The following is a 27,273-nucleotide window of genomic DNA, read 5'->3' as shown; positions in this document are numbered from 1 at the left end:
CTTCACTCATGGAAAAATTACAAAAACAAGATCTAAGGATATTGGTAGTATTTTCAACCTGACAATTCCTTCTTAACATAGTACAATGCTTATTGTTTTGACAATAAGTGAAGTTACTGTACACAATCACAAAACATCTGAAAACCCTTTTCTAAAGCCCAGCCAGAAAAACCAACTAGGCAGCAGAAGCTGAGAAAAATAATTCACCTGTCAATATTTAATAAAAGGTTGTACGTCCCGCCAGCGTCATTATAACCGCTTACACTTAACACTGAAATATGAAAAACAGAGATTATCCTTTACTGCTACATTTTTTTTTGTATTTCAGTCTTCATTTGTGCGTTGCAGTCCTGAAAAGCTTTTGTTGACATTTTACTGAAAAGATAAAGATAGAAAAAAACTCTTTCATGGTTCTTTTGCTTTCAGCCTGATTGTATGCTACAGGCTTTTGGAAATATCTCAAAAATAATAATAATAATAATAATAATAATAATAATAATAATAATAATAATAATAATAATAATAATAATGATAATAATAATAATAATAAAAATAATAATAATAAAAATAATAATAGTAATGATCCAGTACTGCTTTAAGAATCCACAGGTAATGCATAAAATAAGGAAATACAACAAGCAGAAAGAAAACCCGTAAAACTATTATATTCTCCATGACTATCACAGTGTGGACTGATAAGAATTTTTAAAATAATGCGACTGACGTCTTACTCAGATCAAAGCACTGCTGAAGAATTCATCAAGCTCTAATGCAATACTCTCAGACAGGCAGCATAATCCATTGAACGGTAATGCCAGGCTAATTCCGCACACAGTACGGCATGCATTCAGTGGCTTGCTTGGAGCACAATGAGGCCAAACAAACACTGTGCTGTGTAGTGGTGCCGATTCCCCTCTCGTAGTGTCTGTTAACTCACTAAAAGTTATCACCCTCTAATCGGCATCAACTTGAAAGATACCTGACTAGACACAGCATTCTAAAGGCAGAACACATGTCAGATGTGAAGAGGACTGAACACTGGGTATATTTGCTTAACCACTTACTCTAGGCTGATGCAAAGCATGCTCATTCTGCCCAAATATTGTACTTGTTTATCCAGACAGAAATATAAAAAAATGTAGGTGAGTGAACAACTTTGAAAGCAACCTAGTGCTTCCTGAATTAGATTATCCTCTGTTTCAAAATCAAATCAGGTCCAATTTGGGATGTGAGCAGAACTGCAGATTTTCCCCAGAGTATTTTAAAGTAAAAAAGGTGGGGGGAGCAAATGCCCTAGAAGGAATACAAATGAATTCTGACGGTAAGAGTTAGTTTTGGAGCTAAAGGTCTGGTTGAATCAAACTCTTTTGCAATGCATATGAATGCACATATATTTCTAAATAATGTGATCTGGGGAGAAAGGGAATGGAATAATTCTATCCAAGAGTAAAGCATTCTTCATTTCTACCACTTCCATGAAATAATTAGGAGAATATTTCTTCTTTATACTGATTAGACTTTATCTGACCAGCTTGTCAAATCCATATCTATTCCCATGTGGGCTATTGGCCAATATCCTGGATTTCTATAACACAGTACAATAATTTGCACTGTAAAAAAATAAAAAAATAAAAATGGTCTTGGTTAATTTGCCCATTGAAGTTCAGACGTCTTATGCACCTGACTTGGTCGTTTTTCTTAAAAATCATCTACTGTCTTATCCATAGTTTCTTGTGTTTGGCATGTTTTCTCACAGTTGTGGTCGCACTGCAGTATATTTATTGAAGGGTACTTTAGCAGCTTTTTCCGCAGTAGCAAAACATTAATGCAAGCAGTAAAGTGGCGACTTCTGTGATGTTCGATTGTCAATCTATTGATATAACTGTGCTTAATTTAAATAATCTACATAGCACCGTGTGTAAATCTTGCCAACCGTACATGTTTTGCTATTAGCCACCTTTTTTGCTGTATTTTTAATAGTGATTTCTTCTTTTAAAGTTAATTAGGGGAAAATCGGTACTCTGCATCTTCAAAATAATCCATTAACTTTCAGGGTGAATTAAGTAGGGAATGTTATGACAGCAGAATGGAAGTGGGCAACCCAGCCTGCTGTGTGGAAGTTTTTTTTTTTTTTTTCAAAGTGGTTTTATCATTTTCCATATCCCAACCACTGCATCAATCATATTTCTTCATGTAGAGCTTCAGTGAATCAATCAACCAATCCCTTTTTAGATGTTATGTGTATGTGCATAAGGAGTACCATTCCATAACACTGGGCATGCTAAATATACCATGTAGAGAGTATTTGACTTTCAGAAGGGACTAAGAACACATACAGTTAGGTCCATAAATATTTTGACAATTTTAATCATTTTGGCTCTGTACACCACCATAAAAGATTCGAAAGGAAACCATCTTTCATCTTTAATTTGAGGGTAGTTACATCCAAATTGGGTGAATGTTGTAGGAATTATAGTACACCCATTTTTATAGGTGGTTCCCCCAATTTTAGGGGCTCAAAAGTAATTGGACAAACTAAAATAATCATGAATTAAATCGTGTGTTTCAATACTTGGTGGCAAATCCTTTGCAGTCAATGACTGCCTAAAGTCTGGAACCCATAAACATCACCAGATGCTGGGTTTCTTCCCTGGTGATGCTCTGCCAGGCCTGCACTGCAGCTGTCTTTAGTTCCTGCTTGTTCTTGGGACATTTTGCTTTCAGCTTTGCCTTCAGCAAGTGAAATGCATGCAACTGGATTCAGGTCAGGTGATTGGCTTCATCATTGCAGAACATTCCACTTCTTCCACTTAAAAAAGTCTTGGGTTGCTTTCGCAGTATGCTTTGGGTCATTGTCCATCTGCACCGTGAAGCGCCGTCCAATGAGTTTTGAAGCATTTGGCTGAATCTGAGCAGATCATAGAGCCCTAAACACTTCAGAATTCATCCTGCTGCTTTTGTCAGGAGTCACATCATCAATAAATACAAGGGAACCAGTTCCCTTGGCAGCCACACATGCCCATGTCATAACATGCTTCACAGATGAGGTGGTATGCTTTGGATCATGAGCAATTCCTTCCTTTCTCCATATTCTTCTCTTACCGTCATTCTGGTACAAGTTGATCTTTGTCTCATCTGTCCATAGGATGTTGTTCCAGAACTGTACAGGGTTCTTTAGATGTTTTTTGGCAAACTCTAATCTGGTCTTCCTGCTTCCTGTTTCCATCTTGTGGTAACCCTCTGTATTTACTCTGGTGAAGTCTTCTCTTGATTGTTGACTTTGACACACAGATACACCTACCTCCTGGAGGGTGTTCTTGATCTGACCAACTGTTGTGAAGGGGTTTTACTTTACCAGGGAAATAATTCTTCCGTCATCCACCACAGTTGCTTTCCGTGGTCTTACGGGCCTTTTGGTGTTCCTGAGCTCACCAGTGTGATCTTTCTTTTTAATAAATACCAAATAGTTGATTTGGCCACACCTAATATTTTTGCTATGTCTCTGATTGGTTTGTTTTGATTTCTAAGGCAAAACTGAACACAAAAATCCCCAAGAACAAGCAGAAACTAAAGACAGCTGCAGTACAGGCCTGGCAGAGCATCACCAGGGAAGAAACCCAGCATCTGGTGATGTCTATGGGTTCCAGACTTCAGGCAGTCATTGACTGCAAAGGATTGAAACACAATTTAATTCATGATTATGTTAGTTTGTCCAATTACTTTTGAGCCCCCACAATTGGGGGACCACCTATAAAAATTGGTGTAATTCCTACACTGTTCACGCAATTTGGATGTAACTACCCTCAAATTAAAGCTGAAAGTCTACACTTAAAGCTTATATTGATTGTTTCCTTTCAAATCTATTGTGGTGGCATACAGATCCAAAATGATGAAAATTGTGTCCTTGTCCAAATGGACCTAACGGAATCTCAAAAAGCAACACACTGCAGAACTGATGCCAGCTCTTAATCCATGTCAGAATGGAGGGGGGGGGGGTCACACAAGAAGAGATGCACAAGATTCAGAGCAACACATTGTTCACATCGGTGGAAGGTTAGCAGAAGCTGTACAATAGTCTGGGTGCTGGTGTCGTAAGGAAGAATTCCCTAATGTTCCCTAACCGCCTCACTCTAATATTTTTCAAGCACGATCACTTACCGTTCATGAATCCAGCCACGAAAATGAAGACAGCTATTTGACCTCAGCTCTCCTTCTCTGTGCACAGAGGCATGAGTGGTGTGCTGCATAACCGTGTGTCACTGCTTTAACGGAGGCTCCAGGGACCTGCAATTTCCACACTATGAATGATTTAGGAAGCCTCTCACAGAACACATTCATATAGGTGAGCTTTAAGGACAGATCTTCATAAGGGGGCAGGGGGTTCCTCTCTTTGGTCAGCCTAGCACTTTTACAGATGACGTGTTCCTACTGCATCAAGACAGGATAGTCTTGACATGCCTACGGAGAGATCTTAGGGTAGCACTGAGATAGGTTTCATTAAGAACACAGAAAGATGGAGTAACATGCAACAGAAGTTGTAACGTGTTTACTTATCCTCTGCTCAGATTTGAAAAAAGTGTGTGCCCCCTCTGCACAGCCCTTAATGAATGACAAACCCACTGTGCCCCTGAGAAGCCCCACCAAGTCCCAGAGAGTGATGTTACGGTACCTGGCTCATGTACACAATGTGCCCTGTTATATGTGTGACATACACATGGGATGAACAGTCCAAAATCCATTGCAGCACTGCCCTCAGTGGAAGACTTTGCTGCATTAACCCACAACATGGCTACTTCCCCTCCTGCTGGTTCTTGGCTCAGAATTCCTTTGAAAAAAGGGACACAAAAACATGTTTTTTTGGAACAAAAAACGGATGCAATTCTGCATTAGCTAACAGACTACTAACACAACAACGTCATCCAGACTGTTTTTGATGGATAGTGTTGTATTTAACAATGTGGCGAGTAGCATTTTTAAGTGTGAATTGTATTATTTTCATTCCTGCTAAGCTAGGGGTGGCTAACCCTGGTCCTGGAGAGCCACAGGGTCTGCAGGTTTTTGTTTTATCTAGATCATTAACTGCTTAATTGAACCAATTAGGCAAAAAGTCCCTGTGTTCAACATATCCACTGATTGGTAATTAAGAGAGACTTGGAAATCCTGCAGGATTGCGGCTCTCCAGGACCAGGGTTAGCCACCCCTGTGCTAAGCACTGGGTGCAACACTGCTTTAACAAACTACTCCTTACCTCCACTTCAGATGGATTGGCTAATCCCATTAAACACAGCATTACTGTGGCTTTTGAACCTCTGTTTTACCTGAATGTAATATAATGCCATTCTCTGTTCAGTTCTCTGTTGTTCAGTGTCTCAATAAATGTGTAGAGAGTCCCATACTGTACCAAAGACAGTACAAACAGGCTTTTGCTCAGTTTAATGTTTCGGTGAACAAAATTGGCAGAAATCTTTGTAATGAAGTGATTTTGCTCTATCTTTCCCATTCTTAAATATTTCCAATGGAAAGTTGATATGAACTTGCACACCAAGTGTCAGTTTACATACAGTGAGGGGAAAAAAGTATTTGATCCCCTGCTGATTGTGTACGTTTGCCCACTGACAAAGAAATGATCAGTCTATAATTTTAATGGTAGGTGTATTTTAACAGTGAGAGACAGAATAACAACAAAAAAATCCAGAAAAACACATTTCAAAAAATGTATACATTGATTTGCATGTTAATGAGGGAAATAAGTATTTGACCCCTTCGACTTAGTAGTTGGTGGCAAAACCCTTGTTGGCAATCACAGAGGTCAGACGTTTCTTGTAGTTGGCCACCAGGTTTGCACACATCTCAGGAGGGATTTTGTCCCACTCCTCTTTGCAGATCCTCTCCAAGTCATTAAGGTTTCGAGGCTGACATTTGGCAACTCGAACCTTCAGCTCCCTCCACAGATTTTCTATGGGATTAAGGTCTAGAGACTGGCTAGGCTACTCCAGGACCTTAATGTGCTTCTTCTTGAGCCACTCCTTTGTTGCCTTGCCTGTGTGTTTTGGGTCATTGTCATGCTGGAATACCCATTCACGACCCATTTTCAATGCCCTGGCTGATGGAAGGAGGTTCTCACCCAAGATTTGATGGTACATGGCCCCGTCCATCGTCCCTTTGATGCGGTGCAGTTGTCCTGTCCCCTTAGCAGAAAAACATCCCCAAAGCATAACGTTTCCACCTCCATGTTTGACGGTGGGGATGGTGTTCTTGGTGTCATAGGCAGCATTCCTCCTCCTCCAAACACGGCGAGTTGAGTTGATGCCAAAGAGCTTGATTTTGGTCTCATGTGACCACAACACTTTCACCCAGTTCTCTTCTGAATCATTCAGATGTTCATTGGCAAACTTCAGACGGGCCTGTACATGTGCTTTCTTGAGCAGGGGGACCTTGCAGGCGCTGCAGGATTTCAGTCCTTCACGGCGTAGTGTGTTACCAATTGTTTTCTTGGTAACTATGGTCCCAGCTGCCTTGAGATTATTAACAAGATCCTCCCGTGTAGTTCTGGGCTGATTCCTCACCGTTCTCATGATCATTGAAACTCCACGAGGTGAGATCTTGCATGGAGCCCCAGACCGAGGGAGACTGACAGTTATTTTGTGTTTCTTCCATTTGCGAATAATCGCACCAACTATTGTCCCCTTCTCACCAAGCTGCTTGGCGATGGTCTTGTAGCCCATTCCAGCCTTGTGTAGGTCTACAATCTTGTCCCTGACATCCTTGGACAGCTCTTTGGTCTTGGCCATGGTGGAGAGTTTGGAATCTGATTGATTGATTGCTTCTCTGGACAGGTGTGTTTTATACAGGTAACAAGATGAGATTAGGAGCACTCCCTTTAAGACAGTGCTCCTAATCTCAGCTCGTTACCTGTATAAAAGACACCTGGGAGCCAGAAATCTTGCTGATTGATAGGGGATCAAATACTTATTTCCCTCATTAACATGCAAATCAATGTATAACTTTTTTGATATGCGTTTTTCTGGATTTTTTTGTTGTTATTCTGTCTCTCACTGTTAAAATACACCTACCATTAAAATGATAGACTGATCATTTCTTTGTCAGTGGGCAAACGTACAAAATCAGCAGGGGATCAAATACTTTTTTCCCTCACTGTAAAGCATATCCTTTGTCACATTTTATGCATTTGATATTATACATTTATAAATACACCACTATTTATGTATCTGCCTTTATATATAGACACAAACTAAGCATTATTAATCCACCCAGTTGACTGAGTTTATAGGCTGAACCAGTGATTTAATCCTCTGCAAAGGGCAGATCATCTTTCCCAAAACTACTTGAATGATCTGTCATCACAGTTTTAGATACATGTCCTCATTCAGAGGAAGTTCAAGTTCATTAACAAGACCTTAGGTGCCCAGCTGCATGAAAATGTGTTCTTCGCATTGGTGTATCATAAAGATAAAGGGTGTTTTTGTAATTTGATGTTGGCAGTTGTCTGGCATCTTTCTGTGTAAAAGACATCTACACTACAGTCTCACTGGCACCACTTCCACCCCACACCCAGGCTGATCAGATGCCTGGAAAGCTTATCTGTGTGTTTCTGGGGCCGATTCATCCTGTGTTCTGTTCTTGATTTCTGTAGATGACCCAGTTACTCGACAGAGGGGCTTGATCTGTCTTTGTTTATTAATTACATGACACATTTTCTGGGAATCCTCGGTTCCCCCTGGAGACAGGTATCTGCTGTTGTGTAGGACGGCTTCTGCGTTTGCTGCTGTTCCTGCGCCGCTGTGTTTTGACTGGGGTGGCTGGACGTGTGTTCTGTGTTCTCCAATACTGCAGGGCCATTACACAGCATAAATTATGTATTCCACTCTTGTCTCGATGTCTTTTAAATTATACATTCTGTCCTCATCCCGTGTGTGTATATATGTCTTCTTGTATGGTATAGTGAGGTGTAGAGAAACAGATCTTGGGAGCAGCATCTCTGCTAAAAGCGATATACACCATCATGTTGTTTTTATGGGAGGCTCAACGCAGGGAAGCCTTGAGCAATGTAAGATAATCAATTCACTCTTTCGTGAAATTAATGAATACATAAATGAACACAAATAGTCAATGAATTACTTTTGTTTCACCATAGATTATTTAATGGAAATATAGGTAAAGGCTACTGAATCATAAGAATATGTATTTACCTTTGCAATAGAATAAAATGTTATTTATTTTCTATTTCGGCAGTAAAGGTTTAGTCTGTATCATGCTGTGTGTTTAGGGTCACCGTCATGTAGAAAAACAAAGCCTGAGCCCTGAGGGAACATCATGAAGCTTGAAAATAGATAGTTTGATGATAACACTTATCCATGGATCCCCATACTGTTGAATGGCAAAGTACATACAGCTAAATTAGGGGTGTGACGTCATGCAGGGGGTCTCAGATTGTTAAAATCTGTCCCATTCTCACTGGGATAGTGTAGTACTGTGCTGCATGTGTGTAGCTGTGTGTGTTCTTGTGTCTGTATGCATGTGGTTCTGCTCCACTACCCCCTCCACTCTGCTGTGAGAGCTTGTTCCCCTGGGTTGCCCTCTTCTCACCTTGCCGCACCGTCTCTCCCCAAGGACACAGCTCTGTGATGCACAGTCTTCCTTCATAAATTGCTATCATGCACATCTTAAATAGATTGTTGCTGTTTTTCAATTTTTTTTAAGTGCTAGCGATTTGGTTTTCTGGAGACTGGGAAAAGTCATACATTTTAAGTTTGTTCATTGCAATTTTGCACATATATATATATATAAATCATTAAATTAACATGGCATGGACTATGAATTATTGTCCCTTTTGACTTTTAAACTATAGAAATGCACCCCTCACTTTAGAAATAAAAAAAGTGTCTGTTGTATGCCTATATTTGATGATTTTGACACCCTGTGCTGGCCTGCAGTCCTGGGGCTTTGGAGTCTCTCACTCTTTCCAGCTCAGACTCTTCCCAGCATCCTTCCTATTAGCAGCCAGAGCACATTGCACATACACTGCGAACGCTTGGCTTTCAGTGAGGTGTCAACGACCTTGAGCGGAATCTGCTTCAGCTGCTATTGAGTTAATCGGCCGGCACACATTACACATTCTGACCACACAGTCACTGGACCGGCTGCTTTCTGTGCACAGTTAATTCAAGTATAGGAGAAGTATGCTGGGTTTAGTTTAATTATCCATTTGCAGGTGGCGTTAGAGTTAAGAAGGCTTAGAGCAGGTTCTTTCTTTTGTTTTTTGTTTTTTTCTCGGCTGGCGTGGAAATGCTTTTCGCCTTTAATATGGTCAGGGCTTACAGAGGGTTTAATTTTCACGTTTAGTGAAGGAAAGAGGATGCTTCTCCGTCCTTCCAATCTAATACAAGTATTTGGAAAGCAGAACCTATGTGAATTCCCCACTTCCCCATATGGTCTGGTATTTTTCTATAAATTTTACTTTGGGACTGTTTTTGTGAACATGTAGAGCAGATCGAGGGCCTGTGCCATGGGAAAATTAAAAAGCGTCAATCATAACCACTGCCTCACCATGACCCCCCTGTTCACCAGTAAATCCTCACATCAATAGGGACAGATTTAAAATCAATAGGGACATAGAAAACGCTCATTAGACAAAGACTTACTGGTTGCTTTCTGTCAAGAATGAGCTATGCTTCCAAGGGTCCTTCAGAGAGCTTGGTCCTCTATTTTAAAGCAAAAAATCACCCCACTCAGTCAGAAACTGTGCTGTTATTTGTTGATGTATGGCTTATAGCTCTGCCTCAAAGTTTGCTGTGAATGTGTAGTTTAGGCTAAACACACAATCTACAATACAATACTCCAAATGACATCTCCTAGTAATCCATCCGTCTAGCTATCACACTTAAGCCACACAGCACCATTCCACAAAACCTACGCAAGGCCAGGCGAAATCAAATCATTATTGAACTCCTTTTGTTTTCATTTCACGTGGCTTACAATAAGGAATACAAATAATGCCCCTTGTTTATCCTATAATTGCACATGTCAGGTATGATTTGTCACAAGACATTCAGGCATTCTGGTGTTCAGGCTGGCGGACACGCACACATCTAAAACCTGGCAGTTTCAAAACGACAACAGGAGTTGCTTCTTTTCAGCTCCATGCAACTGCACGACAGAAGATGCAGTGGATTTACACCAGCTGTGTGCTAGGCAATTTTGTGACAGGAAGTGCTGCTCTGAGTTTCAGGGGATGGGCAAGAGAAGGCACTGGTTGAATGATGGAAGGGGCCGGCAGAGCGTGAGACGGCACACCGCTGTTCCCCACATTCTTCATCAGCTTGAAATTGCCGCCCCAGCGCTGCGGCACGGGCTTTGAGAGCCCCCCGCTATGTCCCTCACAGCTGGTCCGGCCCTCTCTGCCAGCTGCTGTCTGTGATTGCCGATGAAGTCAGGCACCTTACTTCTGGCGCCCAAGTGGGGCCCTCACAGGACTGCAGATGTCTCTGACACTGTACTGATGCCTCACCATTTTCAATAGCCTTTCAAATGAATGTGCCCCCTCTTTCTTTTTCTCTCTCTCCATCCATCCATCCATCTCTCCTTTAAAAAAAAAAAAGTAGATACTACTGCACACAAACAGGATGACCCTAAAAGTTTTCTGTGCTACACATTTTTCACAATCAGATTCACTTCTGATTTTGCAAACATCATATTCCAGTAACATAGATCTTTACGTTGACTATTACCAGGTTTGCACATTCAATTTTTAACATTCACAGCCAGAAAAAGAGGTGGAGAGGTCTCTGCAGAAAAAAAGTTTCAGGAATTGGATTTTGTTACTTAGTTAATTAATTAAGGCCCCACAATTAACTAACACATAAGATTATGTAGCTCCACCGGCCAGAGCTGGCCAATGATGGTAATGGGGTATTTAATATACCTTTTACTTAGGCCTGAGTTGAAAGCAGGCTCAAGTTGTAGCTATGTAGGCTGTAATTAGATTGCATTAGTATATCTTTTAAGATGAGATCTTTGGATCAATAAGCTTTTAGCAGCTTAACAAGTATGATGAACCATATGCTCTTATTAGTTCCTGAAGTAAATCTATTTCATAATGTTTTTTCCTACCACTTTACTTCAAAAAAGAGTGAGCCATGTTTAGCGCTAGCATGGATTTCTATTAAATGTTTTTTCTTTTATTTTTTATACATAATCCTTTTAAACAACGATTAGCAGTGCAAAATGGAATCTGTCCCCATGGCACACTATACAATTTTCACACTTTTAATTATTGTAATGCACTCCAATCACCCTGTCGATTAAGAATCCGCAAAGAGCAGGTTTTGGATTATGCCGAGACTTAAGTGCGGTTCTGGTTGCTGGCAGTGTGGACTAGTGTACATTGGGATCTTCGCCGAGACCTTCAAACTCAGGCTGGGTATTTCTTTAGATCCTACGGGAAGGCGACGCTGTAAGACTAGTGTGTGAGCTGCTGGAATCACTCAACCCCAAGCTTTTGAAATCATTTGCAAATGAAACCTGAACTTGCTAAAGACTGTGCTTCTCTGATATGTGATGGCTTTATACAAGATTTACACTATTTTGGCAGCCATCCCCCCCTCTTAAAATGTCAGTGTAATTTATTAATGGTGTGTTTTCTCCTCTGATATGGAGCACATTTAAATTTAATGCATCTAAAACAAAGGCTTAAGAAGGGAGGTGAAGGGCCAGAGTTCGGTATGGGGAAAACGTGATGTGACAGTCCAACTACCGCTGTGTGTCTCATTGCGAGACAGCGGATAGGCTTAAAATCCGATTCTGACCCATTCAGTAATATCACTGAGATTTAACTACATGAAATGTTACTCAGAGTCCCTCTGGGTCATCATTTGGAGCACCCATTTAAACACTGGTTTGTAAAGTTAGAATCGGCTAACATTCTAGCTAGTCTACCTAAGTATCTGTGGAAGGCTCATATCTGTACTTTGATTAAATGTGTCGCAGCAGCCTCAACAGGTAGAAAGGCCTATTTTTTACATCTCAGTACAAGGCCCTGCATGGTATTGTGATTGTTACATTAAGCAGTAGCCTTGGCTTTCTTTGTCTCATAATTTGTTCCATTTCACAACAAAGATTAAGTTACTGTTGAATGGTTAAGACCAATTCAGATTTGTATTTACAGAGGTAATTTCACTTGCAAGGAGCTTTGGTGTGTAGACTGTCAAAAGGAATAAGAATGAGCATTTTTACATGATGACAGTATCAGTAACAAGTATTAATGCTGAACAAGTGTAACACATGGTAAATTCGTGTGCCATCATTTTTTGCATTGCAATAGAAGATACTAACAGCCACCTTTGCTAACCCTTTGCTGAATCCCTGCAGTACAGCACTTCAGATATTTCTGTATGGCCCATTAATATACATAAAGATAGGCTAAGTGCAACATCATCCATCCATCCATCCATCCATCCATCCATCCATTTTCGAAACCACTTATCCTGGGGAGGGTCGCGGGGAAGCCAGAGCCAATCCCGGCAGGCATAGGGTGCAAGGCAGGAATACACCCAAGACAGGACACCAGTAAGTGCAACATGATGTATTTTTTGTTTGGATTGTTTGGCTCACTTTAGCTGAATACTATTCTAATAATTTCAAATTCTTACAGACTTTCAGAAGTGTTATTTCCCCCAATGGTTTTCAATTATGTATCCCCTTGCATGTTGAGATGATAGATTAATAGGCTAATAAATGTAACATGTCAGACAAACAAAATGTTTCCAAACCAGCATGGTGAAATGGACTCACTGCAGAGCTGCAATTTTGTGGATTGAATTAACCCTGGGTGAGTGGGGTTTTAATTACAACTCCTGGAAAATATTGCTGCGTGTGTATTTCTTCAATGTGGCTACATAACTGCCCAAAACCTCTCTCTGGTCTCTGTGTTACCAATTAATTTGCGTTTATAATGGATATTTTTTTTTTTAATTCATCTCTTTACCGTCCCTTATGAAGAATATTAGTTAAAAGCTTCTAAAATATGCTGTATTTAAAGTACAGGGTGCCCAGGGGTTCTGTTGAAGTAATGGGACCCAGAGGACTCTTTAACAACTGGTTCTGTTAACAGCAAAGGCCCCATTAAGATTTGCTGTGGTTCTGTTAACAGTACATGTGCTGTATTAAAACCTCAGAGCCCCTAGACTCCATGTAAGGATAGGGTTCACAGGAACTCTTCTTGACTAATCAGGCTCAAAGAGGCTCTTTTAAAACTATATGTGTTCTATTCAGGCTTTGTGGATTACTTAAATATATTTATTTTTTATGTGGAAGAAGGAATTGGCAATTACTAAGGAATTATTTATTGTACACCTTTACTTCTGCCACAATAGTATATGTGCCTGCATTACAAGATGTAGTGATCTGCCCTAAGCGTCAAAAATGTGGTTTTTGCTTCAACTGATCATAACACGATCAGTCGGCTGCTATGCTAAATTAAAGCTCCCCTGCTCTGTGATTGGCATTGCTATATATCTGATATAACTGAGAAGGACATCACTCCACAGCATGAATTCAAAAAGTAACTGATGTTTTCCATTGACAGTTCAGCCTTTTATGGTAAAATTAATAAATAAACTGAGAGCTGGCAAAGATGCTTACAGCTGGTGGAAGTGACATTGAAAAGCATTTTTCTTTCATTTCCAGTCTCTTTATTTACGGTATTTGTTGGATCCTATGTCACCCTGATTCCTCCCTCCTCCACGCCCTCTCATTTAAGGAGCTCCAATGCAATTCACTAGTTTTAGAAGAAAAACCTATTACTGAGAAATTAAAAGCACCATTAACTGAATCCACTTGACTTCGCTTTCTCTTCTTTCATTTCCCAGCTTTGAAAAGAGCCTCAGCTACTTAACATTTTGAGCACAGCTCCAGTGAGGAGAAGCGTAGTTTATTTTAATTAAAAAGTCAGCAGACTGACTCATTTAATCTTAGATTCCCCAACATATTTCTGAGATCCTGCAATTGCCGATTTATTGATGTTGGAACAATAATGCCAGAGGCTGTGAAAGTGTGGCGAAGGAGAAGTGCAGAAAAAGAAATAGATGGACGGCAGCGTAAAACCAGAGAAGTTGCCTGGCTGTGTACATCATCTCTACCTATAAATCAATGACTCCCTGCATCTTACATCATGGCAAGTGTCTCTGGCAACTTGGCACGGGTTCCCTTCCAGAGAACGGCTCAGTGCTGATCAATAACCTCAGCCGTTTGGTATTGTGCATTGGTCCCCCAAGGCATACCTGGTGGCAGTGTCAGGGAAAATAAAATGACTGTTTTCCCAAAATGTAGCTTATATTGCAGCATTGAGAGAGAGAGAGAGAGAGAGAGAGAGAGAGAGAGAGAGAAGAATAGTGAGACTTGTGATTAACTGTGCCACTGCTTTGTTTTCATGCGTGTCATCCATAAGATATACCCTCTTATACATATGTCACCACTCCTGTGTACGGTAGCAATGTTGCAGACATAGATACAGTACAACACAGATACAGTACAGCACTTTCAAGTCTGGCCCAGTCAGATCTCACAAGGCAAGCAAGTCTGGCCCTGCTGTAGCACTGGGATGGGAGAATTTAAAGGAAAATGAGACTGCTGCTTGTACACAAGGTGGCACTCTTCCTTCTGATACAGAATCACAAAATCACAAGTACAGAGTAGTGACTGAGTAATACTGAGTAGTGCCATCTTGCAACTGAGATGTGAAAATAAAGTCCCATGAGTATTTGGGACATTTAAGATGCACTAGCACTTTTTTGGTTGACCCGCGTGTCATGGTCATTTTTAAAATCTGTAACTGGAATAATGTGGCAGTGTTTGAGCCAGACACAAGTCTACCAATGGTATATCCTGGCAGGGCAGAGGATGTTAAAGGTACTAGCACAAAATATTTTGGCCCACACTTTACAATTTCAAATTTAATTTGATGAAACTCTGCAACTAGATTTGTGCTTGTTGTCTTAACTAATTCTGGTCAAAGTCAACCACAAACAAAACAGAAGAATGTAGACAACATTCAGAATGAAACTGCTAGTGTAGCTGGCACTATGACTGCCTGGGAGAATTCTGCTCTACACTTCCTTCTACATTAATTAAGGTGGATTTGTGTCCCCTATAGAGATCTTCAACTGGTTCAATACATAGCTTATTTCGCCTCCAGTGCTGCTGTGGTTCCCAGGTAACTTTTGAAAACCAGCCTAAGGTTCTGTCTGTCAGTCTGACTGCCCATTAGTCATCAGGCCAGAAATGCAGATAAATGGACTTGGCTTTTGGTTTGCATTGAGTTAATGACTCTTTAAAAGTTTATCATAAATAATAATTGACAGTGCTATTAGTTAATGATTTATGAGGCCTGGTTTCAGTTTGTGCAGCGGTTTGATGTTTTAATGTTGTTTCCTTTGATGAATGGTTTTGGCAGTGTGAGTGAGGGACAAAGGCAGAGAAGAAATAGGGGAGGAGGGCATAAGTGAGAAATATGATATAAAGTCAAACATCTAGACTGAGGGAATCAGTGGACATTCGGACTGTATATCCTGAGCAGATGCTGTAAATATGGTTTTAGAATCAGTATAGCATATTGTATTTTTATTTAAAAAATGTATTTGTATTTCCCCCCCCACTGGGCTTTAATGGAAAATGTGGGCTTGCTTTCAGAATAAGTCTTCTGAGCAAACATCTAATCTTGTTGTTTTACATGAGATGTCAAATTGAGATCCAGTTGCAAGGAAAGCCGCATCCTATACCAGCTTCATCTGCATCTAAACCATGAGAGCTGAAGTAAATTAATTAAATGACCAAATCTTTGTTGTGTGTGTGTGTGTGTGCATGTGAGCGTGTGTGTGCGCACTACATGGACAGTGTAGTGCATATTTCCTTTTTTGGTCTCCGCTAACTATTTTACATTTTTGTCAACATCAGTCTTTGTGACAGGGAGGGGGTGACTGTGCACTTGACAGATGTCAGGAGTGGGTGTGTGCGTAGAAAGTGCAGTGGCCTGTGCAGTGCTATTTTTACTCTGGGCCCAGTAAGCAAACATGTCGTAGTGTATCGTGAAGCGCCTTTGCAAGACACGCTCCAAAGTGACACAGCCAGCGCTTGTGGGGGGCCCCGAGACTTCAGCTGGGATCTGACAAAGGTCAGGCAGCTAGAGTAGGCAACGCTAAGACAGAAACTCTCCCAGACACCAGCCTGGCCGCCTCTTCCTGTGCTTTTCCAATCGAATCAAATTTAGCAGCACCACTGAAGTGATTACCAGGTTATTCTCCCAGCTCATCTGCCTGCCACACAAATGGGGGATTCTGGGCTTGCCATACCTACACATAGTTATTTCAACCTAGTGCCTGCAAATAATGACATTGTTTAGTGACAGTCCTTTGTATGGATATGTATATGTAGATTAAAACTAGGTATATATAGTTGATATAGTATGCCTCCACTGCATCAGATTGCTTTCAAGGTAGGAATGTATTCACTCCATATGAAATATATTCTTACCATCATGCTATGTGCATCCATGAACTATTACATTCGCAATGCACTGCTCGTACTGTATATTCAAGCTGGTTAAAAATTGACCATAATCTCTTTTTCCCCCCTAGGGTTGATTGCTGCATTATTAGATGGGCATGTGAACCGATGATGGAAGCTAAAGCACTTTTTATGTGTACAGTACATACAGTCAAATTATATCTCAGTGTCGGGAGTCCGTGGGTTGTGTTCATATCCATCTCTCTCTCTCTGTTTCTTTGTTGCCCTGTTGAAGTACTGCTTGCATGTCCCTCTTGTATGTAAGGGGATGGTGGGCTGGTGCTGTTAAGAAGTGCAGCTTAATCTTGACCAGAACACATTTTAACATCAAGTCCTCTGCCAAAGAAAGACTGACAGACGTCAGGTCTGGAGCCTCAGGTGAGACCACTAAATGGATTTGACCTGTCACCTGAGCTCAGTGAAAATCCCAGACCTCTCAGACTGCAAAAATGTCCAGTGTGCCAGTTCTATCATTCAACTTTTTTGTTCTTTAAAGTTGATAGTTTCAGTGAAATTATATATAGACAGAGACAGAAACAGACATATAACTTGTTTTCATTCCAGTCTACAAAAGCCTTTTTAAGGAAGGTATTTTTCATAATCTTTTCCATTATTATCTCTGTGGGATCTAAACCTTAGCTTAATAAAATATCCACTTCAGTGATACACCATCATTATATTATATATAGAGAAAAAGCCTACCTGTGATGTATTGTTCCCAGTTACAGGACTGTGGTTTGCCTGTTGTTGTTAATAATAATTCCACATGTGCCCTTTTCAATTTTAGAAGAAAAGTTCAATTTTATATCAAGATTTTGTTTTGTTTGTGACTGTACTGCTTTGCTTATTCTACGTAAACTACAAACTCGATCCCTCCTGAGCTAGAAGACACGTGACTGTTATTTGTTCACTGCCCCCCCAAAAAAGTCAGGACTTTGAGTGGCACATCCATCAATGCCCTCCACTATTCTGTCACTGATTTAATTCAGCTAGTTCATCTTCCAGTTCAGATTTATAGGCAGGGCTGCTAGATGTAATCAATTAATGTCCCTGACACCAGACACTTAAACTACCGCTTATAAGAAAGGTAAACACAATCAGAGACCTGAACTGTTGCAATATGCTGACAAAAAAGGTGTGAGCAATTAATTTTTGATCCTGTATTGCAATCAAGCTGTTGGATATCTCGTTGTATATTGTGCTTGTGTAAATCACACGGCTGAGTTACCTCCCCTGCAACTTCTACAAGGAGTTAATTTCCCTGCTTCTTTTTATTTACCTGTAGTCTCGACCAGTCTATGCCTAGCTACCTACGGACACACTCCGTACACTCCCTCCAGACCACACCGGTCCTCCTGCACCCCTCTCTGCTCCTTTTCCACAATATCCCGCTCCTTTTCCGCCCTCAGCCCTAAGTGGTGGAATGCCCTTCCCACCAAGGTCGCCCTGGATAAGGTCATGTGCTAAGAAATAATGTTCTTAAATCCAAGACAAACTCCAATAACATGAGAATGCATGAGAATCACATATCTAGCAGTGTGCTGGCCTAGATCACTCCTCTGCCCTGCTTAGCTCTCTTTCACATTTCACTTTGGGTTGTAAATCTGATTAACTGAAAGTGTATCTTAAGTGGCATGTGTGTACCATGTTTGCATCCCCTTTTTAACCTTTAAAGGAGGTCTGCTGTATTGCAGTACAGTCCTGCTTTTCAGCATACACATGCCATAAAATATAGCAGCCTCACTGCTCTGCATGGTCAATTGGTTGTACATTTTCAGTATGTCAGCGGGTATTTAGCTGATCAAAAGGGTGCAGCCAAGATTTACAGTAACAAATGTACCTGCTTTATCTTTGACAGATAACTCATCAGTCACACTTATGTGTGTGGTTATGCCATTTAAATTTTACATATAAATTCCACATTATTCTCCTGATTATTCTGCTCATACTTATTTGAATCCTACTGGCTTCTGACATTTGGATTTCCTCAGCCCAGCCCATCATGAAAATAATTTTGCCTTTTAAAGTTATAATAATCTTAACAAAGATGAATTAATTATTTAGCAGATGTTTGTATCACTTACAGAGACTCAAGGGTGAACTATGCCAACATTAGGAGGTTTGCTTACACTTTAAGAAGGAAAAAATAACAACAAACCTAACATAACTTATGATAGACATTTCTCAATGGTGTCTTGAAGAGAATCTAAAGCTGTGACTCGGCAAATTGAAGTGTATAAATTACATTATCCAGGTTTTGGGTTGGCTCGGCTACCCATGTTTCTCAGCTTACTGCTAGAGTGCCAGACTGTCACACTAATGAACTGCAAACATCCCACGTAAATGATTGTTCAGGAGTAAATTCCGCACATGGCAATAAAGCACGGTCACCAATGTGAGGACACATTTAGAAACTTAAAAAAAAAGAATTAAGTCTGTGATCAGATTCAAGTTGTGCTGAACGCTATTCAAAAGTAAAGGAAAAAAAATATGAGCAGAAGCAGATTAATCCAGCTGGAAAGAAAATAAATGTGAAAACTGCTTCAAATTCAAATCAGGGCTTAAAGTTGAAATCAGGCTTACAGCTGGATGTCAGAAGATGTGTAGAAGAGATGGCATTAGCAGGTGGGCCCAGACAATTCTCAAATCCTGTCAGATGCCTGTGCTCTTGTTCTGGCTTTGGCTTCTCTTTGATCTCCCTTAAATGCCTCTAAATTATCTTTCAAGTGAAAGTTTCTGTTCCCCTGTCAAATGTAAGCAGTATGGGCCATGCTCCCTGCTTATATTGCTGTGCATTATGGGTAGATTGATCACTGAAGCCAAGAAGATGATATGTGAGGTGTCCCCGGGCCAAGTATTACTCTCTAGAGATTATCTGGGGGATTAAATCAGGGGCGCCCCCAAGGGGGGGAGCCAGGGGTGGGTACGGTGCTGCCATTTTTCTGCACCCCAGTTCCTCATGCATAGTTGAGTCGCTTGGCCTTGTTGCCACTTCAGAGGTATGGCTTTTTGGCCGCAAGTCTTCCATGAAGGCCACTTCTGACCAGACTTCTCTGGACATTAGATGGGTGTACCAGGGTCCCACTGTTTTCTGCCAATTCTGAGCTGATGGCACTGCTGGATATCTTCCAATTGCAAAGGGAAGTAAGCATGATGCGTCTTTCATCTGCTTTCATCCTTGGCCGACCACTGCGTCTACGGTCCTCATCGTTGCCCGTTTCTTTGTGCTTCTTCAAAAGAGCTTGGACAGCACATCTGGAAACCCCTGTCAGCCTTGAAATGTCTGCCTGGGAGAGACCTTGCTGATGCAGTATAACTACCTTGTGTCTTGTTGCTGTGCTCAGTCTTGCCATGGTGTGTGACTTTTGACAGTAAACTGTCTTCAGCAACCTCACCTTGTTAGCTGAGTTTGGCTGTTCCTCACCCAGTTTTATTCCTCCTGCACAGCTGTTTCTGTTTCAGTTAATGATTGTGTTTCAACCTACATATTGAATTGATGATCATTAGCACCTGTTTGTATAATTGTTTAATCATACACCTGACTATATGCCTACAAAATCCCTGACTTTGTACAAGTGTACCTAGAAGAACTGTTTTGAAGGCAAAGGGTGGTTACACCAAATATGGATTTGATTTAGATTTTTCTTCTGTTCACTCACTTTGCATTTAGTTAATTGATAAATATAATCTATTAACATGTCTATTTTTGAAAGCATTCTTACTTTACAGCATTTTTTCACACCTGCCAAAACTTTTGCATAGTACTGTATATGTACAGACGGGAAACAAATTAATGGAAAAACCTGAATAAATGAGTGGAGGAACATAACAAATGCAGATGCCTTCAAACAGGTGTACTACATGATACAATTAAGCAATTGACATCAATCCTATCATGCTCTGTGGCATGTGTAAAAATGCTGAGCAGGCCCAGTTAACTTCAATTTTGGTTCAAGATGGCAAGAGGAAATGACTTTGAGAGAGGGGTCATTATTGAGGTGCGAATGGCAGGAGCTTCAGTCACACAGATGCTCAACTGGCTAGTGTTCTGAACAAGTGGGCGAGTGCATGTGTGGCGACACCAAGAGAACGGTACAGGCCTGACTGCTTGACACCTACAGTGAGGGGGTCCAGAGGCTCTGTAATGCTCTGGGGGCATTTTCCTGGGATGGTTTGGGTCCACTTGTCCCCTTAGAGGGAAGGGTCACTGCAAATCATTACAAAGTTATTCTGAGTGATCACCTTTATCCTATGGTGAAACATTTCTATCCTGATGGGAGTGGGCTCTTCCAGGATGACAATGCCCCCATCCACAGGGCACGAGGGCTCACTGAATGGTTTGATGAGTATGAAAATTATGTGAATCATACAGTTAGGTCCATAAATATTTGAACAAGGACACAATTTTCATCATTTTGGCTCTGTACACCAGCACAACAGATTTGAAAGGAAATCATGATGTGCTTTAAGTGTAGACTTTCATCTTTAATTTGAGGGTAGTTACATCCACATTGGGTGAACGGTGTAGGAATTACACCCATTTATATATGTGCCCCCTCCCCCCAATTTTAGGGGCTCAAAAGTATTTGGACAAACTAACATTAATTCAATTGTGAGTTTCAATACTTGGTTGCAAATCCTTTGCAGTCAATGACTGCCTGAAGACTGGAACCCATAGACATCACCAGATGTCCCAGGCCTGTACTGCAGCTTGTCTTTAGTTCCTGCTTGTTCTTGGGGCATTTTGCTGTACTGTGACTCGTGTGGATGTCATTGCATTGTGAAGTTATAATTGTTTGTGTAAATTGGGGTAAGCTGACACACAAGTAAGATTTCAGCAAATAAAAACCCTGGAGGCTGTTCTTCCGAGAGACCAGTGCTTTGGGGTTTTGGGAAGCACATGCCAGCACTTGTGGCAGTTGCCCTGGGCCTCGTTTCTCTGAATATATTGATCCTTTTCTTGATTTCACCCTTAATCTAATATTTGTTCTGATTATTTTCTGCTGTGGAGGTTTTGGGAGAAACGTTGCAGATGGTGGTAGCTGTGCTTCAATAATTGATAAAGCCCACAGGTCTGTGAAATATTAACCACATTCTGCTATCAGTAATTAAAATCTGCTTCTCCTGAGGCTGTGCTCAGGTTTGTCCCCAGCATGCTAAGTTAACTTTTTTTTTTTCCTTTTTTTTGGCCATCCCATAGTGGATTTCCCACTAGAAGATCCCCGAAACTCAGTGACATGGGATAAGGGGTTCTATTGGTCGGTATCCAGAGCAAGTGTTTCTCAGAAGCAATGAATTATGGGTGTGATTTCAATGTTGCTCTTTTCTTCCAGAGGGATGCGAAGGGACAGTACCTGTTTGACCTGATCTGCCACCACCTAAACCTGCTGGAGAAAGACTACTTTGGCATCCGCTATGTGGACCCTGACAAGCAGAGGGTGAGTGCTCCCCGAAGAGTCTCGGATTGTGTGACCCTGCTTTTTTTGCTATTGCCATTCCTAAAGTGAGAGGTCAGCTTTTCCTCAGCCCCTTGGTCTTATGGTGGACAGGATAGGTATCTCATGAACAGAGAAGGAGTAGGCAGTTGGAGAGTTTACATTACATTAAAATTAAAATATGATAATATTTACTGAAGCACTCTGTAAGGTCTGCGGATTACCTTTTTTTGTGCAATCATGAGGGACTGGTGAGTATTTTGAGTAGGCCTTGGTCTCTCAGCACAGGGTGTGAAATAGGGCTGCCGCATCTGCAGTCGTATCCTGAACTTAATACTTTTTTTCCTTCTGTTGTTGATGCCATTGCTCTGTGGCGATGGAATACGTGGTGTAAACCTTTGGAAAGTGACTTGGGAAGATAAATCATTGCCTGAATTAGAACCTTGCCATCCCTCACTGTCAAGAACTTGTAAACGTATAGGTTAGACGATGAGTTGTGAGACTGCCTCTACAACCCAATCAGCTTGAGCCTCCTCAGAAAAGCCCAGCATTCCTGTCACAGATTACCTTGACTGAAAGGGAACAAGCTGCCAAAGTTACACCTACACTAGCATCACACACTCTCTTTCTTTCTGTCTCTTTTTATCTTTTGCTTTTGTCCTATCCCTCCACTTCAGACTAATGCTGTCTCACGCTGACAATTTTCCATGGAAGATAAAAAAAAAGCAAGCTTCCTAATAGTTACCACTGTTCAGAACCTACCTTTTTAAAGAAGATATATGTGTGTGCCACAGTGAGCTTTCTGGTGTCTTTTTCCATCATGGTGATGAGAGTTCCCACATGATGCAGCACTTCATTACCCTAGAAAAACAGTGGGAATGCATCACATTTAATAGTGCTGTTCTGCTTGGTGTCCCTGTGCTTAAAGCAATGGCAAGCCTAATGAGGCAGTAAAGTGACGTTTGATTTGGTTTTGTATTTTTACCAGCTCTGTGTCTGTTTTAAAACATTGTACCCCTCTGGGAGGCCCAACAACAGGTCTGAATCTAAACACACCTTACTGATAGGATGCAAAAAAATGTGTTTCTCAATTGACCGTCATGGAGATGGAGACAAGGCTGCTGTGATTATGAGCTGTTCAGTTCACGACACCACCACCTCTCCATCGCTGAGGCATATGGGAACAGACAGGTGAAGCTAAAACCCAGGAAATGTAAAATAAGCAGCATGTATGAGCAGATGTCACCATGATACCCTCTCCTATTATGCAAAACCCACTTTTTTCTTTCTTCCTAATGGTTGATAACTTGACAGAAAACAACATTTTATGGGAATCCTTTAAGTCAATTGCTTTCATCCCTCTCACAGAGGCTCCTAGTAGGTACGAATCTTGTTGAAGTGACATAAATAAATATGAGTGTTGCACAGTTAAAAAATAGTAATAATGCCCTTCAGTCACAGATAACAAGTGTATTAATAAACCTCTGCTGTTGCGCAGTGCTCCCTCTGTTATCTCTCTCTTTCTCTTTTTAAATCATGCATGGTGTGTTGCTGCATTATGTCTTCTTTACAAAAAAGCGCTTTACATTTGGCTTTGTGTGTATGATTAATGTCAATTTTACCATCTGAAACCACACAGCTAAGTATCCATATGAATTACATTATAATAATCATATTTGCAGAACCCCGAAATAACAACATAAAAAGCACTGTATGCTGTCAAGGATTGATTAGCCTCAGAATTCTAGTTTGGCTGAACTAAGATTTAGCACAATCTAATATGGAAAGGTATAGCACTCACACTGGGTCGGTTTCATTGAATAATAAGAGACATTTTTTTTACAATTACAATTTGACTTTACACATTGTTGGAATGCCAATTTGTGGTTAACATTTTTCACCTGTGCATCTGTAATTACTCTATATGCCCAATACATTCATGTGTTTGCATTGCAAGCCCTTTCGCATATCCATGAGAACAAATAGTTATGCAAATGACAAAAAGTTGTCGTTTCCAACTTGCCATTGAAAATTTTGCATTGTGGTGCTGAATTCTTAATAAAATCTGGCCCCACATGCTTCTCTTAATAGCCTGGGCCCCTCTATTTCAATTAAAGATGTTACTAGCAAATGAAACATCAAATGAGCCATGTCTGCAATGCTGATCATATTTCTTATTTACTATTGCAGCATTGGTTGGAGTTCACAAAGTCAATTGCCAAGCAAATGAAATGTAAGTATCCTTTGTTTGTTCTTATTAATTAAATGATGCATGGTGGTAGTCATAATACAGCAATAATAATAATCATCATAATCATTATAGCAATCATAATGAACCCTAACTAATGACAAATGACTTAGCATTGTTTTTGGTTGAGTTTTTTCCCCACTTGCTGACACTTTAAAACAGTGTATTCAAAACTTTCCTAAGCCAGTCAGTCCACTAAACTGTGCCCCACATGAGGAAGGGGTGTTAATGTTTGTTGTGTTTTTGTGGAAGCCTTTGAAGCATTAATCAGCTGCCATTAAACTCTTAGCTAAGAATAGAGATGTCTAGTCATGAATATAGTTAATGTATTATATTGACAAAACTTGTTCCATTCTTGATTTGCACTTGATTGATATAATGTAAAATAATTTGCAGCATTTCCCCATGTGATCAACTTGTAAAGAAAGTTGACAATTGTAATAGTAGCTTGTTTTAAAGAGCTCCTGACGATCCAAACTTTCCCACCAAAGATATCAATGTCAATTACCTTGTTAGTATGAAGATCCTTTAGCTTTTGTTTGCTTTGTTGCGTTATGGAGCTCAATTAATTAAAAAAAAAAAATGTGGAAGTTATGATGACTCCGTAGGGTGCATGGCAACTGGACTGACCTCATACCATAAGCAGCAAAGTATATCTACAACAAAGTAGAGTACCTGAAAATGCGTTCAGTTTCCTTTCTGTAAACTCTGTGAATGCCACTCCCCAAATGTTTTATTGTTGTTGTTTTTCTTTCTTTTAACAAGTTAAATCCTTATACTGGCCTTGTAAATGAATACAGTCAGGCTTATGTTTTTTAGGATGCTTCTAATTAATTCGTCACAACATCTGCTTTGCAGAATGAGTGCCTTCCTGGATGAACTCATCCAAGAAGATTTCATTTGTGAATGTTGTCGGCATGTTGAAATCCTAGAGATCAAGGTCCATGATCTTGAGACTCAGCTTGTTGATCTGCGTGTATTAGTGATATAGAATAATTTGTCAATCACCCCATGGGGCACACCCCAAAACATAGGAGAGTTGAGACCTTAGAGCAGGACAGCGTAGAGAACTGCTGGGTTACAGTAGGTTGTAACTGCAGAAAAGGGTGCGCACAACCCTTAGAGACATCCCAAGAGCTAGAAATGCCCAACAGATTCCAACTGCTGGACACTGAGTTGGACAGTGACGGCCCAGAGGGTGATGGGAGGGCAGTTGAGAACCAGAGCACCATGGTGTCCACTCCCCCCCAGAACAGGGAGGTAGTTATAGTAGGAGACTCAATTCTTACAGGCGTAGATCACAGTGTGTTCTAGTGATAAGGAGACCCACATGGTATCTTGCCTGCCTGGTGCTCAGGTTGCAGATCTCCCTAACCTAGTAGACAGGCTACTGGCCAAAGCCAGGGGGAATCCACTGGTCATGGTTTACATTGGAACCAATGACATAGGAAAAGGTAGGCCAGAGTTTCTACAAGACACATTTAAAGAGCAGAACCTCCACAGTAGTTTTCTCTGAAATACTTCCGGTATCACGTGCATGGCCAGGGAGACAGGCAGAGATTAGAAAGTTTAACATGTGGTTGAAATCTTGGTGTAAGGAAGAGGGTTTTAGGTTTATGGAGCATTGGTCTTTCTTCTGGGATAGATGGGACCTGTACAAACCAGATGGTCTACATCTAAACAGAAGGGCGCTAATGCATTGGGAGGGCGTATGTGCAGAGCAGTTGAGAATCTTTTAAACTAGGGACCAGGGGTGCAGGGAGCTCTGACAATGGGAGATGATCCACTAAGGAAAGAAAACCAAAGGAAACTACTAGTAGGAAAGTCCTGAAATGTTTGTACCTCAATGCCAGGAGTATAAGCAGCAAGATGTTACGACCTAGAAGCCACAGTGCTGGCTTGTGACTATGATGTTGTAGGGGTGACAGAAACATGGCTTACAGAAAATGATGAGGATGAATACAAGTTGAAAGAATACACACAGTTTAGGAGGGACAGGCAAAATGGAAGAGGTGGTGGGGTAGCATTTTATGTCAAAAATGACATTGAGGCAGAAGAACTCAAATTAGATCCTAGTAACGGAAAATAATCTTTGTGGGTTAAACTTTTGAACAAAAGATCCGGAGGATTAGTGGTAGGTGTGTGATACAGATCACCTGACTCAGATATTCAGAAAGATGCTGCATTGTACAGTGTAATCAGGACTGCATGTAGCAAGGATGTGGCTGTTATAATGGGGGATTTCAATTTCCCAACCATAGACTGGGAATGCCCAGTTTGGGACTACAGAAGCAGAAATAGAAATGGTTGAAATGGTAAATGACTGCTTTCTAACTCAATTTGTCAGGGAACGAACTAGGCCTTGACTTGATCTTTTCAAACGACCAGGATAGAGTCAGAGGTACATTAGTTACAGAACCAATGGCAAACTGTGATCACAATATGGTTAGCTTTGAGCCATACTTTCAAAAAACAAGAACCAAGTCTAAAACAATGGTCTACAATTTTAGAAAAGCAAACCTTGAAGATATGAGGCAGCACTTAGAAGAGGTAGACTGGAACACACTGGATACAGATTCAGTTGAAAATGGATGGTTATATTTTAAGAATATACTACTTGAGGCTCAGGAGAAATTTGTACCAAAGCTTAGCAAATTGAAGACCAAAAAACATTGGCCAAAATGGTTTAATAGAAGTATGCAAAAAAATATCAAGAGAAAGAAAATGTTGTATAGTGCATATAAAAGGAATAAAGACGAAACAAAATACAAAGAATATGTTGAACTGCAAAGAGATCCTAAGAAAGGGATCAGGAAAGCAAAGAGGGAAATGCAAAGAAACAGCTCTTGGAGCTAAAACTAATGCAAAGACCTTTTTTCAATATTACAACAGCAAGAGGACAATAAAGGAGGAAGTGAAACATAAAGGGCAAAAATGGAAGTATCTTGGAAAATGAACAAGATGTGGCAAATATTCTAAATGAGTATTTCACAGAGGTTTTTACAAAAGAAA

General features: G+C 40.6%; 1 protein-coding gene across 2 annotated transcripts in view; it reads left to right on the top strand.

The window, feature by feature from the left end:
- The window catches only part of LOC136748235 (FERM domain containing 5a), a 147,912-nt gene that overhangs the window by 80,990 nt on the left and 39,649 nt on the right, over positions 1 to 27,273 (top strand). For both annotated transcript variants that reach the window (XM_066701817.1, XM_066701816.1), the window contains exons 2-3: positions 21,912 to 22,016; positions 24,204 to 24,246. In XM_066701817.1, coding sequence (XP_066557914.1) covers positions 21,912 to 22,016; positions 24,204 to 24,246 — 148 coding nt within the window. The remainder of the gene's footprint in view (positions 1 to 21,911; positions 22,017 to 24,203; positions 24,247 to 27,273) is intronic.

The sequence above is a fragment of the Amia ocellicauda genome, chromosome 4, assembly GCF_036373705.1.
Source record: "Amia ocellicauda isolate fAmiCal2 chromosome 4, fAmiCal2.hap1, whole genome shotgun sequence".
In the NCBI taxonomy this organism is placed as follows: domain Eukaryota; kingdom Metazoa; phylum Chordata; class Actinopteri; order Amiiformes; family Amiidae; genus Amia; species Amia ocellicauda.
This window is presented reverse-complemented; position numbering and strand designations above follow the sequence as displayed.